This window comes from Labeo rohita, chromosome 3 (assembly GCF_022985175.1).
Source record: "Labeo rohita strain BAU-BD-2019 chromosome 3, IGBB_LRoh.1.0, whole genome shotgun sequence".
NCBI lineage: Eukaryota > Metazoa > Chordata > Actinopteri > Cypriniformes > Cyprinidae > Labeo > Labeo rohita.
Genome location: NC_066871.1, coordinates 5413265 through 5428082, shown reverse-complemented (window position 1 = coordinate 5428082; position 14818 = coordinate 5413265). Strand labels below are relative to the sequence as shown.

Genomic DNA, 14818 nt, shown 5'->3' with positions numbered 1-14818 from the left:
GCAATGGCCCCATCACCAGCTGGCTGTTGTTTCGGTGATTAGCTCATTCTGGACAAGAGCCAAACAGGCCCTGAAGCCTGAGACGGCGTCCTTATGAGGTCACCGCTAAAACACACTGAAACCCCACTGAGCCAAATGCAGTCACAAAAAGGGTCGAGCGTTGACGGAAGCCCCAGTCATGTTACACCAATGACAAAAGTTCTCTTAGGCGAAGAACAAACAGCACTAGAAGAAAAAGTCCTGAGAACATACAAAAAACATTCTCAGTGTCAATCACAGGGTGAGGTCATGGCAGGTTGGCGCAGGATGAGGGAGGTCAATCTGAGCATTTTTGGCTCTGGAGGCTTCTGCCAAAGGATTCAAGGAAATGCCAAGAGAAGGCTGCTATTTTCAGGTTGCATGCATGCGCTGGAGCCAGATTATGTGGTCTGATGGGCCAGCAGTTTCAAATTTAAAGATACTATAGAACTGCATTAGAATAGACACTCAGTGGGCAATTTAGTAAGGAAAGGAAAATAATTTGAATTAGTGCTCTGCCTTTCACCCATCCAAGTGCACCAAGTGAACAAACACACACACCCAGAGCAGTGGACAGCCATTTTTGCCCCGGACAGCATTTGAGGGATTGGTGCCTTGCTTAAGGGTCTCACCTCATCGTATTAAGGGTGGAAGATAGCACTGGTCACTCACTCTGCCCACCTACAATCCCTGCTGGTACCGAGACGTACTCGTGACCTTTGGGTTACAAGTCCGACTCTCTAACCATTAGGCCATGACCACCCCCTAAAGTAGGTACATCTGTTCAACTGCAAATACGCAAAAAGCCAATCATCAGCAACTCAGTTCTCAAAAACGTCTCAATAAACAAAAGCATGCAGATCAAGAAGTTCAAGAGGTTCAGCTGTTGCTGAAACCAAACATTAGAACATGAGAATGAGTCCAGTTCAGTGTACCCAATGGCCTCTACAATCACCGCACCTAAATTCAACGGGGCATCTTTGGGATGTGGTGAAAGAGCAGAACAGCCAAAGCATATTTCGCAGAAACTTCTTAGCTAATTAAAACTTGATTTTGCATTCCACGGTGTTACCCAAAATGTCTCAGACTGCAATTTATAACTGCACTTAGAAAAACAACTACTTTTGTCACTGTACCTTTTCAAAAAAATACACCTTTGGAAAGGAAGGAAAGGACCACGTGTGGCCAAGTATTGTGTCCCATACTCAGAATTTGTGCTCTGCATTTCACCCATCCAAGTGCACACACACAGAGCAGTGGGCAGCCATTCTTGCTGCGTCGTCAGGCGAGCAGTTGGGGGTTCGGTGCCTTGCTGAAGGTGGAAGAGAGCACTGTACATTTAGTCCCCCCACCTACAATCTCTGCCGGTACTGAGATTCTAACCTGCGACTTTTGGGTTACAAGTTAGACATTAGGTCACACTTGCCCCACAACTTTGTACATGAAGGATCCATATTGGTCCTTTAAAAGTACATATTAGTATATATAGTGTACATATTAGTATGTAAGGGTGTATTAACACCTGTTTTGTTTGGTTAGATTGAATCTAACTCAAGTTTGTTTCCCCCCTTGGTGCAGATCTTTTGGGCAGGTGTGAATGCAGCAATCACTCTCAGGTACGGACCAAACAACCGTACCGAGGCCCAGCTGAAGAGGTGGTCTCGGTCCGGTTCCAAAGGAACTCTGGTACGGTTGAATGGATGAACCACTGAATTGATGACATTAGCATATGTGTGGTTTTGTTTCTACGATTTCTGGTTCACTTGCAATAGGGCCAGTGTGAAAGCGAACCACACCAAACAAACAAAATCAACATTGTATTTGGTCCAGGCGAAAGCAAGTGAACTAGCGGACTTTTCTAGTGTGAATCGAATACACCCTAAAAGTTACAAAAGTGAACCTTTTAAAAAGGTACCACCCCAGTGACAGCTTTTGTACTTTTTTTCAGAGATTGTGGAGATTCTTAACAGCGCCAAGTTGGTTATTACTTTGAAATATTTGGAAAAATGAAATGCAGTTTTTATTGTGTTTTTCTCAGAAGTCAGTTGCCAAATAATGAGATCATTTCAGATTTCAACATAAAACAAAATCAAAAATGCCACAAATGCAGTTGTTCAAAATTATCCCTGCTTTATATGTAGCTTATGATTGTTTTGTCTGACAAAAAGCATGATCTTCCTAAGCTTTATCACCATACCGAAATCTCAAATGGACAGTAATTAATCTTTTCTGAATCGTTGAAATATTGGTGTCGGGACACCATTAACTCAAAGACTAGTGTACACAGAGAGTTCTTGCAGGTGTGCTACACATGGATAGTGCTCACAAATGGCTGAGGTAGTATTCACACTTGGCCCCAGCAACAATATTCAATATGCCACAACTTAACAAATGGATAACAAAGGCATTTGAAAGAAACTTTATGGGTGCCATGAGTATTGATGATTGTTACAGCAGCAGTATCACAAGAACACACAATATGTGGGACTCAAGAATTGCAATGCATTGTCGTCAGTATTCATGTGCTTGCATAAAGTGTGTTTCTGGCCTTACTCTTCCTGGAATATCTGACACGCATACTCTCACACTCAGCCTTCTGAAAGGAATCTGGTAACTTCATACAGAAAGTGATGAGGAAATAAGAGGCTAATTGGGGGCAGTCTACTTTATCAGAAGGCAAGCCCACAGACTTAGAGAGGACAAAGACACGGGAAGCCACAGCATTCGTTTACCAGCACAGGATTCAGTAGCTAATCTATTTTAGCATGATAAGATAAAACATATGTGGTATAATGCAAACAAAAACATCCCTACTCATTCAAACTCCAACAGTGTTATGACACCAGGCATAATGACACTGATTTGAAAAGGGACAGTTCACCCAAAAATTTGTTTGGTCATTCACATCCTTGAGTAAATTAAGTCAAACCTGCATGACTTGTAAAAATAAGAACAGCAGGAAACGCTTTACAATAAGGTCCCATTAGTTAACGTCAGCTGATGTATTCACTAACACTAACAGCGAGTAAAACTTTTGTTAAAGGATTTGTTAACATTACTTGCAACCGTTCGTCGTTAGTTCATGTTAGATCATGTTAGACATTAATAAAAAAAAAAAACATTAGATTTTTTTTTTCATTATAGTTAAATGTTACAGTGTTACCAAATTGCACTCTTTCATATAAAATTACACTACTGGACTACTATATGATACTTTTATTATCTCCACAAAAAGTCAAACAGGTTTCAACAAGATGGGCAAATGATGACTGAATCGTATATAACGTATAAAAAAGGTGTGAGCGTAACACATTGCTAACCTGGAAAAACAATAAAGCTAAAACATGTCAGTTAAGCGAATGTACGACCTCATTAGCTAGTCTAGATTTGACATCGACCACACGTCAGCAACCGAATCTGACCTCTCATGTCAATTAGCAAGATAATCTATAGGCGTCCCTCTGCACGCGCTATATAAAAACGGCCTGCCCATTAACCTGTGGTCTATAAAAGCACACGACTTAGCAATTAGCCCACATTCCCAATGCGATCCAGCAGCCTCCGTCCCCAAATTACTATAATTCCTAACAACAACGTGGCAATTTCTAAGGCAGGGAGCGCATGCCTCTCAAACTGTTCATTAAGGTTTTTGGAAAGATATAAGGACTGTGGTTTCCTGGAGAATGACCGCATCAGCTGTCATAATCATAATTATAGCATCTCTGCTATTTCTACTGTAATCATATAATTACAACATATCTGGTGTTTCAATCATATAATTACATTATTTGGCCATCCTCACAGAAAGATACCTTTTCTGAGGCCTCTATATTTTCGAAAATGAAATATCCGTGGATGTCCACAGATATTTATCTAGAAGCGAGCCACGTGTTTGGCACCGGCTCCTCTTGTTTGAGTCGCCGAGTCTGCTAGCTCTGATAGATGGTAACATGATGATGAACGGGCAAGGCTTTCGTATCTATTTTCTTTAGAAAAAATTTCCTATTGCACCACACAGGGCATGAGATCTAAAACATGATATTTTTGAAACAGAAATCCCTATCTGAAAGTAAACAATGGCTCATTGGTATTATAACAGTGGTGTTGTGAAATCACGATTCTCTCACAGTACGCTCAGCTAGTTTTTCTTGTTTTTGGAAAATTATCTCTTTAATAAAGTGGGCTCTAAACTCCGTGTGAGATAAAATGTTATTTTTCTCTTTTACTGGCCTTTGAAATCTATTAACGCAGGCAGCTGCCATGTTTTATCAAAACAATGAGCTCAGGCAAAACTTTTGCTCCGTAAACATTTTCTAAAACGTACGCACATTTTGGATGTGCCTTATTCCACTCAATTTTGTCTAAAAAAAGCAGCTACCTAATGAGAGTCAAGGTCTGTTAACTGCAGACCCTCCACAGCTTCTCTCCATAAAATCCTGGTCATTATCACAAAGGACTCGCCAGACGGTCTGTGGCCAGGAGACGTTAATGACCACAGGGTGTCATTTCTCTCTCACCAGGTGTCAGGAGCTCCAGGACTCGCGTGCTGTAGTTCCACCTGGCCATAATTAAACATCCCACATATTTATAACGATTTTATAGAGGGCCCCACATATGCAGTTACCTAGGGCTGTGTCCAACAGGGCTGGATTTATGACTCACTGTCCAACCCTTCTATTTAATGAGATACAGAAGAGATGGTTCCTATTAGAAACTGCTGAAATAAACATAGCAAATTAAAAATTAATGTCCCATGTGGAAATCATCATTTGGGTATGTACAAGAATATCGGTGCACACAGGATACACCACAAAAGTGGAACATCTGCTCATACTTTGTAAAACATAATTGCGTATCCTTTTTTAAGTATTGTTATTCATAGAAATTCATTTGTTTCTCAAATTTTTGTTTTTCAAAGTTTGTCTCCACCCTGGAAACACAGAACACATTCATTAGATTATCCAACAACAAGCATAAAGCATATTTCAATCAACTTGAAGGGATAGTTCAGCCAAAAATGGAAATTCTGTCATTAATTACTCACCCCTAATCCTGTAAGACACAAATTAAAGACTGACATGGAAAAGAAAAAATAGTTGAATAAAGCCATTGCTTTTTCTTTGCTGTTTGTGAACCACTGATGTCACATGAACTATTTTATCGACATCCTTAATATTTTTCTCAGCCTTGAATGTGGTAGCTGTGTTGCTGTCTGTGCAGGGTCAGAAAGCTCTCGGTTTTCAGCGAAAACATCTTAATTTGTGCTCCAAAGATGAATGAAGGTATTACAGGTTTGTAATGACATAAAGGTTAGTAATTAATGAACTATCCCTTAAAAAAAAATAAAAAAAATCACAACACAATCAGTGAGCCAACATGACTAAATTTCACAAAAGAAAATATACAGGGTACGAGTTCAAGAAATCCAAACTTGTCAAAAGTGACATTAAGCTAGCTACTGTAACGTGATTTAAATAAGAAAGAAATACCAAAATAATCTAAAAACCTTTGTGAAATAAAATTGCGAAGATCTTGAGTTTTCGTTGAAGAGCGTGTCCATGGTGGCCTGACAAACTTTGATGTTTCACCATGAAAAAGGATGTTGTTATAATAATATCAAGCATACGATGTCTGATCTTCATCAATCTGCACCAAACTCTACATGTTTGATAAAAGTTCTTGCCTGAAGACATCTACATGCGAATATTCAGTTATAGTCATAGCGCCACCACCTGGTAGCAGGAAGTTCGGCACATATAAATGACTTATTTCTTTTATATTCACCGCTTTAAATGAATATTGCTCACCATTCGCTGTTTTCTGAAAGCCACCAGGTGGTGATGAGCCAGGGTGAACTATCCCTTTAAACACTAAATTAATTTTTCCAAGAATTTCCAGCAAACATAACTATTTTCTGATTCTGTTGGCATGATATATGATTACTCATACCTCCAGATGTACTTACCAGCATGACGGTAGGGTGTTTTCGGTGATGTAATCGAATATGATGGATAAGTGAGATAATGAGGTTTAATTAGACATGCTGTTCTTGTCTTGGACAAGACATCTTAAGAAGAAACTCTACAAGGCCTCTTCTTGGAATGATGTTTCTGAGGCACATGCTGCAAACACTGCTACCTACAAGAGGGCACATTGTTCTTTCCAAAAACACTAAATGAGAGTAGATAATAATCAAACTCACAAGGTCTGGACTGGAGGAGCAGAGTAGAGGAGAAATGAGTTTCGGCTACACATATTTCTTTCTGCTAGTCCTTGTGCAATGTGACAACTGAATCGGCCGCGTGGTGCAGAGATAAAAGTTATTCATTCATACACGTACGTAATTCTCAAAGGTGCATTTACAATGATTCAGTGCAACATGGGATGCACTTATTCACATATAGAGAACAAACTAAAAAAAAAAGCTTTCCCAGACGAGTTGAAGTGGTTATGGACAACCAACTGCTTATACTCAACAAGCACGTACAGGTATTTGCACATTTTGTCCATACAGCCAACATGAATCTAAGCAGTTAAAGCTCCCTTCTTGTAAAGACAGCAGGTTCATAGCTTGAACTTTATTAAAACACTATTAAAAGAGAGACTTTAACCTCAGAATAGTGCAGATCACTATGGGCGGCAGCTAATCTTATAACAAACAGCTCAGGGGAGAGTGGAAAATGCCCTGTCGCAATATCACCGTGGATGAGAACGGCCCCCCCCTCCCCATCAGCCTCTTTAAAAGGCCTCCATTGTACGGGAGCCATTGCCATGGCTACTGTCGGCCAACTGTAAGCCTTTCAGAATTATTAGCATTCTTCCTGACTCTCGGCACTGTAGCAGAGCCCCTCGCTATTCCAGAAAACCAGCCAGATAAAACGCACACGTCTCAGAATTACTAACAGAACTTTCCATCTCGCTCCCCTCAAAATTAATTAAATTCGAATTAGAAAAGGTCGAAGTGGAGAAGGTGAAACCTCATACTAACTAAACACACAGGGTTTGCATAAGGTGTATGGAGACTGCGGCGTTGCCTTTGCACAGAAGCGATTGAAGAAACGTTTAACGTTTAATAAGAATCAGAAACGCTCTTATACAGTTGAGATTTGATAAAAGTGATAAGAAGCTTTCTCTTTAGCGTGTTTTTACGTTTTTGTCTTTAGCTTCAGCTGCAACAGATGTTACAACATTTATGAATTTGCTGGAGAGCTGCTTTATCCACCTTATTTTTCAACACGGAAGAAAACCATTTTCAGCAAATGTGTAAAACGTCCTGTTCATTAGCTGCTATAGAGTGTTTTCACGACACATCATCATTCGGCCATACTGGCAGCACTGAACGTAAACAATGCCATTGAACCAAACAAAACTCACATATTTTGCTGATTATTGCTGCTGAAAATTGTCAATTATTGTCATGTTTTGGGCTGTACTAATTGGAACAGGAGAAGAGTGCAAAAACTGTCTGAGGAACAAAAGGTGTTTGTGGTTGGTCAGACTGAACCAGGATTTCCAGGGCAAGAATCTTGACAACATTCATGTTTGTTTTTATCATTTCCAGTCAGGTAGGTAAAATATTAGGCTAATATCTTTATTAATACTGCTTGTACATATCTTTACCACCCACTGTAGTTTGTCAAAATATTGTGCCCTTTCCTGCTTACTAAGTCCTTCTCTATATTATTTAGCAGCACATGTTTTTCTCTGTGGTTTAGACTGCATAAATTAGCAGAACAACATAGTACATTAAACTTGCAACCCATATTGTTGTTTATATCGGAGTATTGCCGAAAATAACGAGAATAACAAAGTGCAGTAAACGGTAAAACTGTTTACACTACAAACTAGTGTGTTCATAATTAAGATAATTCATTAAATAATATAGTAAGACACGTAAATTTGCAATATCAAGCAGCAAAACTTGTGTTTTGTACAGCTGGATGGGAATGATACCAAAGCCAGACACATTTACAAACGGCCACGTCTGCTCTTATGGGGAAAATAAGGTGAATAGTTGAAACTGGCATTGTAATTAATAACGTTTCCGCTTTCTTGAGTGAAGCAGCTGTATCTAAGGTCTATTTATTTACCTTGAAATGGAATTTCAAAATAATTCTGATGGTACACTTAATTCAGACCATGCGAATGGCTTCTGCTTCCTCACAAACATCTGTTCTGTTAGCGTGTGAAGTTTGGTGAGTGGTACGAAGTCCCGCGAAAAGGGTGAACTGCTGTACAACAGCAACAAATTCACGTGTACAGATGTGGACTGTAATTACCACAATGTACAACAGTGAATTCTCCTCACTCGACTGTAGGGGGCTTCAAAGTCACAAAAATACTCATAGCCTGAAGCTGTATTGAATGAAATGCTGTATAAATAAACTTGACTGGAGTGCCAATTACAGATCTGGTTCAAACATATTTACATGATCCTTAAGATGTTAAGATGCTTTTTTTTTTTTTACAGCTGTCATTTTTGATATTATATATATGTATGATCTTCTTTGCATGTTCACGGTCAGAGTTTTTCGACATAGACTCTTAAAAATAAAGTTGCTTCACGATGCCATAGAAAAACCTTTTTTGTCTTAATGGTTCCATAAAGAACCTTCAACATCTGAAGAACATCTCTGTTTCACAAAAGGTTCTTTGTCTCGAAAGAAGCTTCTTCAGATTATAAAAGGTAAGAAAGAGATGGTTCTTTAAAGAACCTTTGACTGAATGGTTCTTTGTGGAACTAAAAATGGTTCTTCTATGGCATCGCTGTGAAGAACCTTTTAAAGCATCTTTATTTTTAAAAGTGTACCCTAACTGTCTTGAGTCAGAATACACAGAGTTCCGGGAGAGAAAGGCAAGACGAGCGTTTAAAAAGTATTTAAATTGTATTTTTCTTAATGAAAATAACTGATTGTTTTGCTAGACAAGACCCTTCTTCCTCTGCTGGGATCGTTTACAGCTGCATTTAAACTGCAGTTTGGAAGTTTAAAATCGGGGCACCATATCAGTCCATTATATGGAGAAAAATGCAGAAATGTTTCCTCAAAAAACAACTTGTTTACGACTGAAGAAAGAAAGACATGAACATCTTGGATGAGTACAATCTTTGTTTTGGAAGTGGACTTTAATATGATAAAAATTTGCAGGGTAAAATTTGGGGATTAGCAAAATTCGTATGAGCTTGTGTTACCTGTTACTTACGAATTCAAGTCAATGGAATGAAAAGAGTAGTGTGACTGGTCCCTCAGTTCCTATTTCTGTGGTGTTTCACTCATTTTGCAACCTTATTGGTCGAGTATGCCTTACTTTAATTAAACGTTGTTTTGCTGGGATGGTGCTGTGTTAAATAACATTTTCGTTTTCACTGGTGAGAGACAAATTACTTGTCACTGGAAAATTGTGTTGCACCTTGTCTGGAGGGAACAAGTAATTGTCACTACACTGTCTCTACATCATATATGTAATAGGTGTAATTTAGATGGAGACACTCATCAAGGACATCATGTAATTGTGTCCCTGGTCTCCACCCAGGCAATTTAAGCTCAATTGTCCTTTATTTCAGGAGGACAGGCTGGTTCAGTAACAAAGGACCTTCGCTTCTGTGGAGACTATGACTATGAAGTCTCGCGGTGCATAAGGGATAATTTCAAAAAACATAATCGGGTTAAATGGTGCTATTTATAATAGCATTACCAAAAAAAGTCTTCATATAGATTACATTATTGTATGAAAACCCAGTCTTGACTGTTAAATTGGAAAATGCCCAGTGGTTTTTCCAGGACCTATTATTACCCCAGTACATGCTTGCACAACTGCATAGCCTTAATAATCTTATACATTTGAATCTGCTTCTCCATTAAAAGCATAACCAATTTTTAAACACTACAAAGTCACAATGACCTAATTAGGTTATTACTAAAAGTTGAATGGATAGTTTACCATAAAATGAAAGGTTTTGTCATTTACTCAACATCAAAAAGTTCCAGCCCAATATGACTTCCTTTGTTCTGCCGAACAGAAAATGAGATATTTTGAGAAAGAGTGTTTTTTTTTTTGTCCACACAATGGAAATCATTGGTCACCGAAATTGTTTGCATACCATAAGTCTTAAAAATATCTTCCTTTGTGTTCCTCAGAAAAAAAGTAAGTCATTCAGGCTTAGAATGACATGAGGTGAGTAAATGAAGACAGAACGTTCATTTTTGGGTGGACCCTTTAATAATTTATTTCACTTAATAGTCATTTAATGGTTCATGTAGTTCCAACCCCATATCATATTTTATGTTCAATGAAACACAATGTACAAACTTCTGTTTTGCACTAGGAAAGAGGATGGTGATTTATACAAACAAGATTAAAAATCTTGTCTAGGAGTGAGAATTTTCACCTGAGATTTGCAGGTGCAGGTGAGTATATTTGTGAGAGAATTATTCCTTTAAATAGAAGAAAACATTGAAAGTTCAGGGGGAACGCAAGGACATACTTGAGCCCAAATCCTCATTACCCAACGGGCAGTAATCTAAATCGAACTACTTCATCTACTGTGCCTCTCTAAAAGAATGAGACCCCATCCTCCAAAGGCTTCAACTCAACAATCAGACCTTTGTTTTAGCCAGGAGTGCTGTTGTGTATTTTGAGACCATGTGGGTTCTTCTCTAAGCTCCAGTAAAGCCTGTGCTCAAAAAGTGAGAGGCGAGGTGGGTTGGGCTGAGTGTGAGAGAGCGCCAGGCTTCCTCATCCAGCCCACAGTCAGACTTCAACCACTCGGATACACGCCGCCAGAGGAAGCCAGGATTGGAATGACCTTGCCAAGCTGCATCTGTCCGCTGCCAGGGCTTCCTCCTCTCCTGTAAATGTTAACACTTTCCCTGGAGTATAATGAGGTGGATTAGATTGAGTTTCATTGCTAAGTTGGTTGTCTGGATTCTGGAAAGCTGTTGTGTTGGCTGTGATGGAAGGGAACTAAGCGGGGGAACTAATTGTTCGAGGGTGTGAGAGAAGAAAGTAATCGACCTACAGGTCCCTGTGTGCCAATGTTCCCTCAAAACCCAATTATCAATTTAAAAGTGTGAATGTGAGAGTCAAAAGGCACCAGTAGTGTTTTGAAACCAAGGCAAGATGGGCTTAAAGAAATAGTTGTCCCAAAAATTGCCATTATTTGCTCACCCTAATGTCTTTCCACACCCATAGACTTGTTTCTTTTCTGGAACAGAAGTATTACCAATAATCTTGATGCAGCTTTGTCCATAACACAACAGTTCATAGAGACCACAGCTGGTATTAAGCTCCAAATAGAACAAAAATACTCCATTAAAAGTACCAAAAAGTTTTAAAATATCAAAAATCCACGTTGGAAGTATAATAAGTCAGTAAATTGCAAAAAAGATTCCAGAATGAATCAGATGTGTGACCAGTCTCAACAGGTTTATTGAAAAGCACAGCTTCAAAAGACTGATTCACTTGCTGATCTGTTTTCTAGTTCATCTCACTGACTCAAATATCATTAAAGGAGAAGTCCATTTCCAAAACAAAGATTGACATATAATGTACACACCCCCTTGTCATCCAAGATGTTCATGTCTTTCTTTCTTCAGTTGTGAAGAAATTATGTTTTTTGAGGAAAACATTTCAGCATTTTACTTCATATAATGGACTGGTGTGGTGCCCCGATTTTGAAATTCCAAAATCCAGTTTAAATGTGGCTTCAAACGATCCCAAATGTGGTTGTGAACAATCCCAGCCGAGGAAGAAGGGTTTTATCTACTGAAACGATTGGTTATTTTAATTTTAAAAATATAACTTAAATACGTTTTATTCTCAAATGCTTGTCTTGCCTTGCTCTCTTTGAACTCATTGCATTTTAGTTCAAGACAGATACGGTATGTCGAAAAACTCCAATCGTAATTTCTCCCTCAACTTCAAAAATAATTTCAAAATCATCCTACATCACTGCAGAAGTTCTGACCCCAGTGTTTGCAAAGTGAACATGCAAAGAAGATCAAACACCCTTAACAAAAAAGGTAAAACAGCGATATGGGACAATTTTGAAGTTGAGGGAGAACATGAGATGGGAATTTTTCGACATACCCTAACTGTCATGAACCAGAAAAAACAGTCCAGTCAGAGTAAGACAAGACAGCATTTGACACTGAAAAGTATATAAATTGTATTATTTTTATGAAAATAGCCGATCATTATGTTCAATAAGACCTTTCTTTCTCAGCTGAGATTGTTTACAAGCGCATTTGGAATCGTTTGAAGCCGTATTTAAACTGCATTTTGAAAGTTCAAAATCGGGGCAACATAGCAGTCCATTATATGGAGAAAAATCCTGAACAGTTTTTTCACGACTGAAGAAAGAAAGACATGAACATCTTGGATAACAAGGGAGTGAGTACATTATATGTCAATCTTTGTGTTGGAAGTGGACTTCTCCTTTAAGGGGAGTAAATTATGACAGTTTTTGGGTGAATAATTTCTTGAATTTGTGTTGAAGTCAGATATGTATAAGGCACATCTAAAATTGGATCTGGCACTTATAGTGGATCCTCTACCTCATATGCCTCTGAAAGAAATGCTACTGTATGATCTATACATGCAAAGTATATTTAATAAATTTCATAAATTTATAATCAGGATGTCAATAATTTGCAATATTTCCATAAATGTACTAAAGCAGAGCATCACAACTGTTTCTACAGTGCTGTAAAACAAGCCTTGTTCTGGGAAATCATCATTTAAAAAAAAAAAAAAAAAAAAAAAAAAAACAAATCACTGAGCTCCAAGACATTTTACTTAAGGATTTAACGATCGCAGGACAGATACTATTAGATAGACAACATCAGCTGACAGCAGAGAGGACATATGGACACAGTCACTGATGTCCACACCGAACGTAGTGCAAAGAGGCCGTCAGGTGGGAATGGATTTATTGGGGTGAAGTCTGAAAAAACAAACAAAAGAGAAGATAAATGCACTAAGACCAAAATAAAGGCACTACTTTAAAATTAAAGTATGCATTTGAGCAAATACACACTGAGATTGAAAACTGGCACTGCAATACTTTTTTTCCCAAGGCTTCAGAGGTAGATGACTGATGCGGACATATTATATTCTGAGGATATTTGTTTTCTGAAAGATGATAAGTTCAAAATAGAACTTTTTATATCAAAAACAAACAAGCAAGCCCTGCCAAGATTTAAAAAGTAACGCATAAGTAAAGTAATGCATTATTTTACATAAAAAGTTACTAAGTAATGTAATTAGTTACTTTTTTAGGGAGTAACTCAATATTGTAATGCATTACTTTTAAAAGTAACTTTCCCCAACACTGGTCACAAACTCATTTCATGTTATATTAATGCTATAGCGTACTGTGCCATGTTTATCAAAATAAAAACAATAAAAAAAGTGAAATTACACACAAAAGATTGTTGTATATTGTTCTACATTTCAACATTGTTACATGGCCGGCATCGGGGGGGTTGGGGGCATTTTGTTAAGTACTATTTTAAAGCTTTCTATAAATATATTTATTATGTCTATAAGGCATGTATTCGCTTTCCTGGATTGGTATGTCGGTTGATCAAACATGCTATGAACAGCTCACTGTCTGCTGCTGGCCGCTTGGTCATTACTTAAAAAAAATAAAAAATATATATTATTTTTTTAAAAATTATTATTTTTTGTTTTTCTAAATTTATTTAATTAAAAAAATGAAATGGAATATAATAATATAAATCACTTTGCCATGACAAAATGAAATGGCTGAAAACAGTAGTATAATCTGTTTTGGGAGAAGGGGGTGGGGGGTGAAGACGGGCTTGGGTCGGGCTCGGGCTGGTAATTCTGATAAGCTGTTGGACACGGGCCGGGCAAGGGCCTAAGCGTCTTTGGCCAGTGCTAGGGCTAGGGCCAGGGCCAGGCTATCATTATAGCGTGTTCCTATATCAAGCTAAATAACTTTCATTTCACTGAGAGCCAGCTCATCTCTTTCACTGTTGCTATGGGCTGTATTGTGTATTGAAGCATGTGAACAAACAGAACTAGCAATCTTTATACTTAGAAAGCCATTCATCAAATTATTAACAGATTTTCTGGTAACTGAAACCTAATGGTTTCTGTGTCCAATTAGGAGAACCAAACACCCACCAATGCATAAAAAAACACCTTGTTCGCCCACCAGTGAATGAGTAACGTTGGAAGCAGCATCTGGATGTCAGATGCGGTATGATGCAACAGCCCCCACACTACAAAATCTTCTCCCATAAAACCTCTTTAGTCCCCTACATGTGTACCTTGGCTATCAGAGTCGGCCTGGGCACTCCCAACCAATCACAGAGCTGATTCCTGTGGGTCCGTACTGTGGCGATGTCACTTTCCCTAAGACAGGAAACAAGAAACGACTTTTAAAACAGTTCTCATTGTAATCCTTCAATAAGCCCCGTGTCAACACTCACCAATTAGTGTCACTAAGCGAGGCCATGACATCAGCCAGCACTTGATCATCGTCAATGACATCATCGTAGGTCAAGAGCATCTCGTATACCTGGCTGGCAGTGGTCTTCCTGATCTTCAGACCCAAGAGAGACAACGGAGTCAGAATTAGATGTGGGATACAACACGAGTGCCTAGACTAAGTCTGGATTGAAAGTGTCTGCTAATGGACTCACCACAGGGAAGGAGTGACAGAGCAACATCAACAGCTGCACTAAGACCTTCTTCCTCACATCACCCTGGAACTGCACCATTCCACAGAAACTAAGGACAAAGAGCCAATCAGAGAGAGAGAGCTCAGACA

At 38.6% G+C, this 14818-nt stretch overlaps 1 protein-coding gene across 1 annotated transcript in view; it reads right to left on the bottom strand.

Moving 5' to 3' along the window:
- Positions 1-11423: 11423 nt before the first annotated feature.
- Positions 11424-14818, bottom strand: part of tbcd (tubulin folding cofactor D) — a 49886-nt gene continuing 46491 nt past the window's right edge. Inside the window, exons 36-39 of the mRNA XM_051106078.1 lie at positions 14691-14778; positions 14478-14590; positions 14316-14400; positions 11424-12961 (exon numbers count right to left, since the gene is read on the bottom strand). Of these exons, the coding sequence (XP_050962035.1) occupies positions 12947-12961; positions 14316-14400; positions 14478-14590; positions 14691-14778 (301 nt within the window). The 3' untranslated portion in view covers positions 11424-12946. The remainder of the gene's footprint in view (positions 12962-14315; positions 14401-14477; positions 14591-14690; positions 14779-14818) is intronic.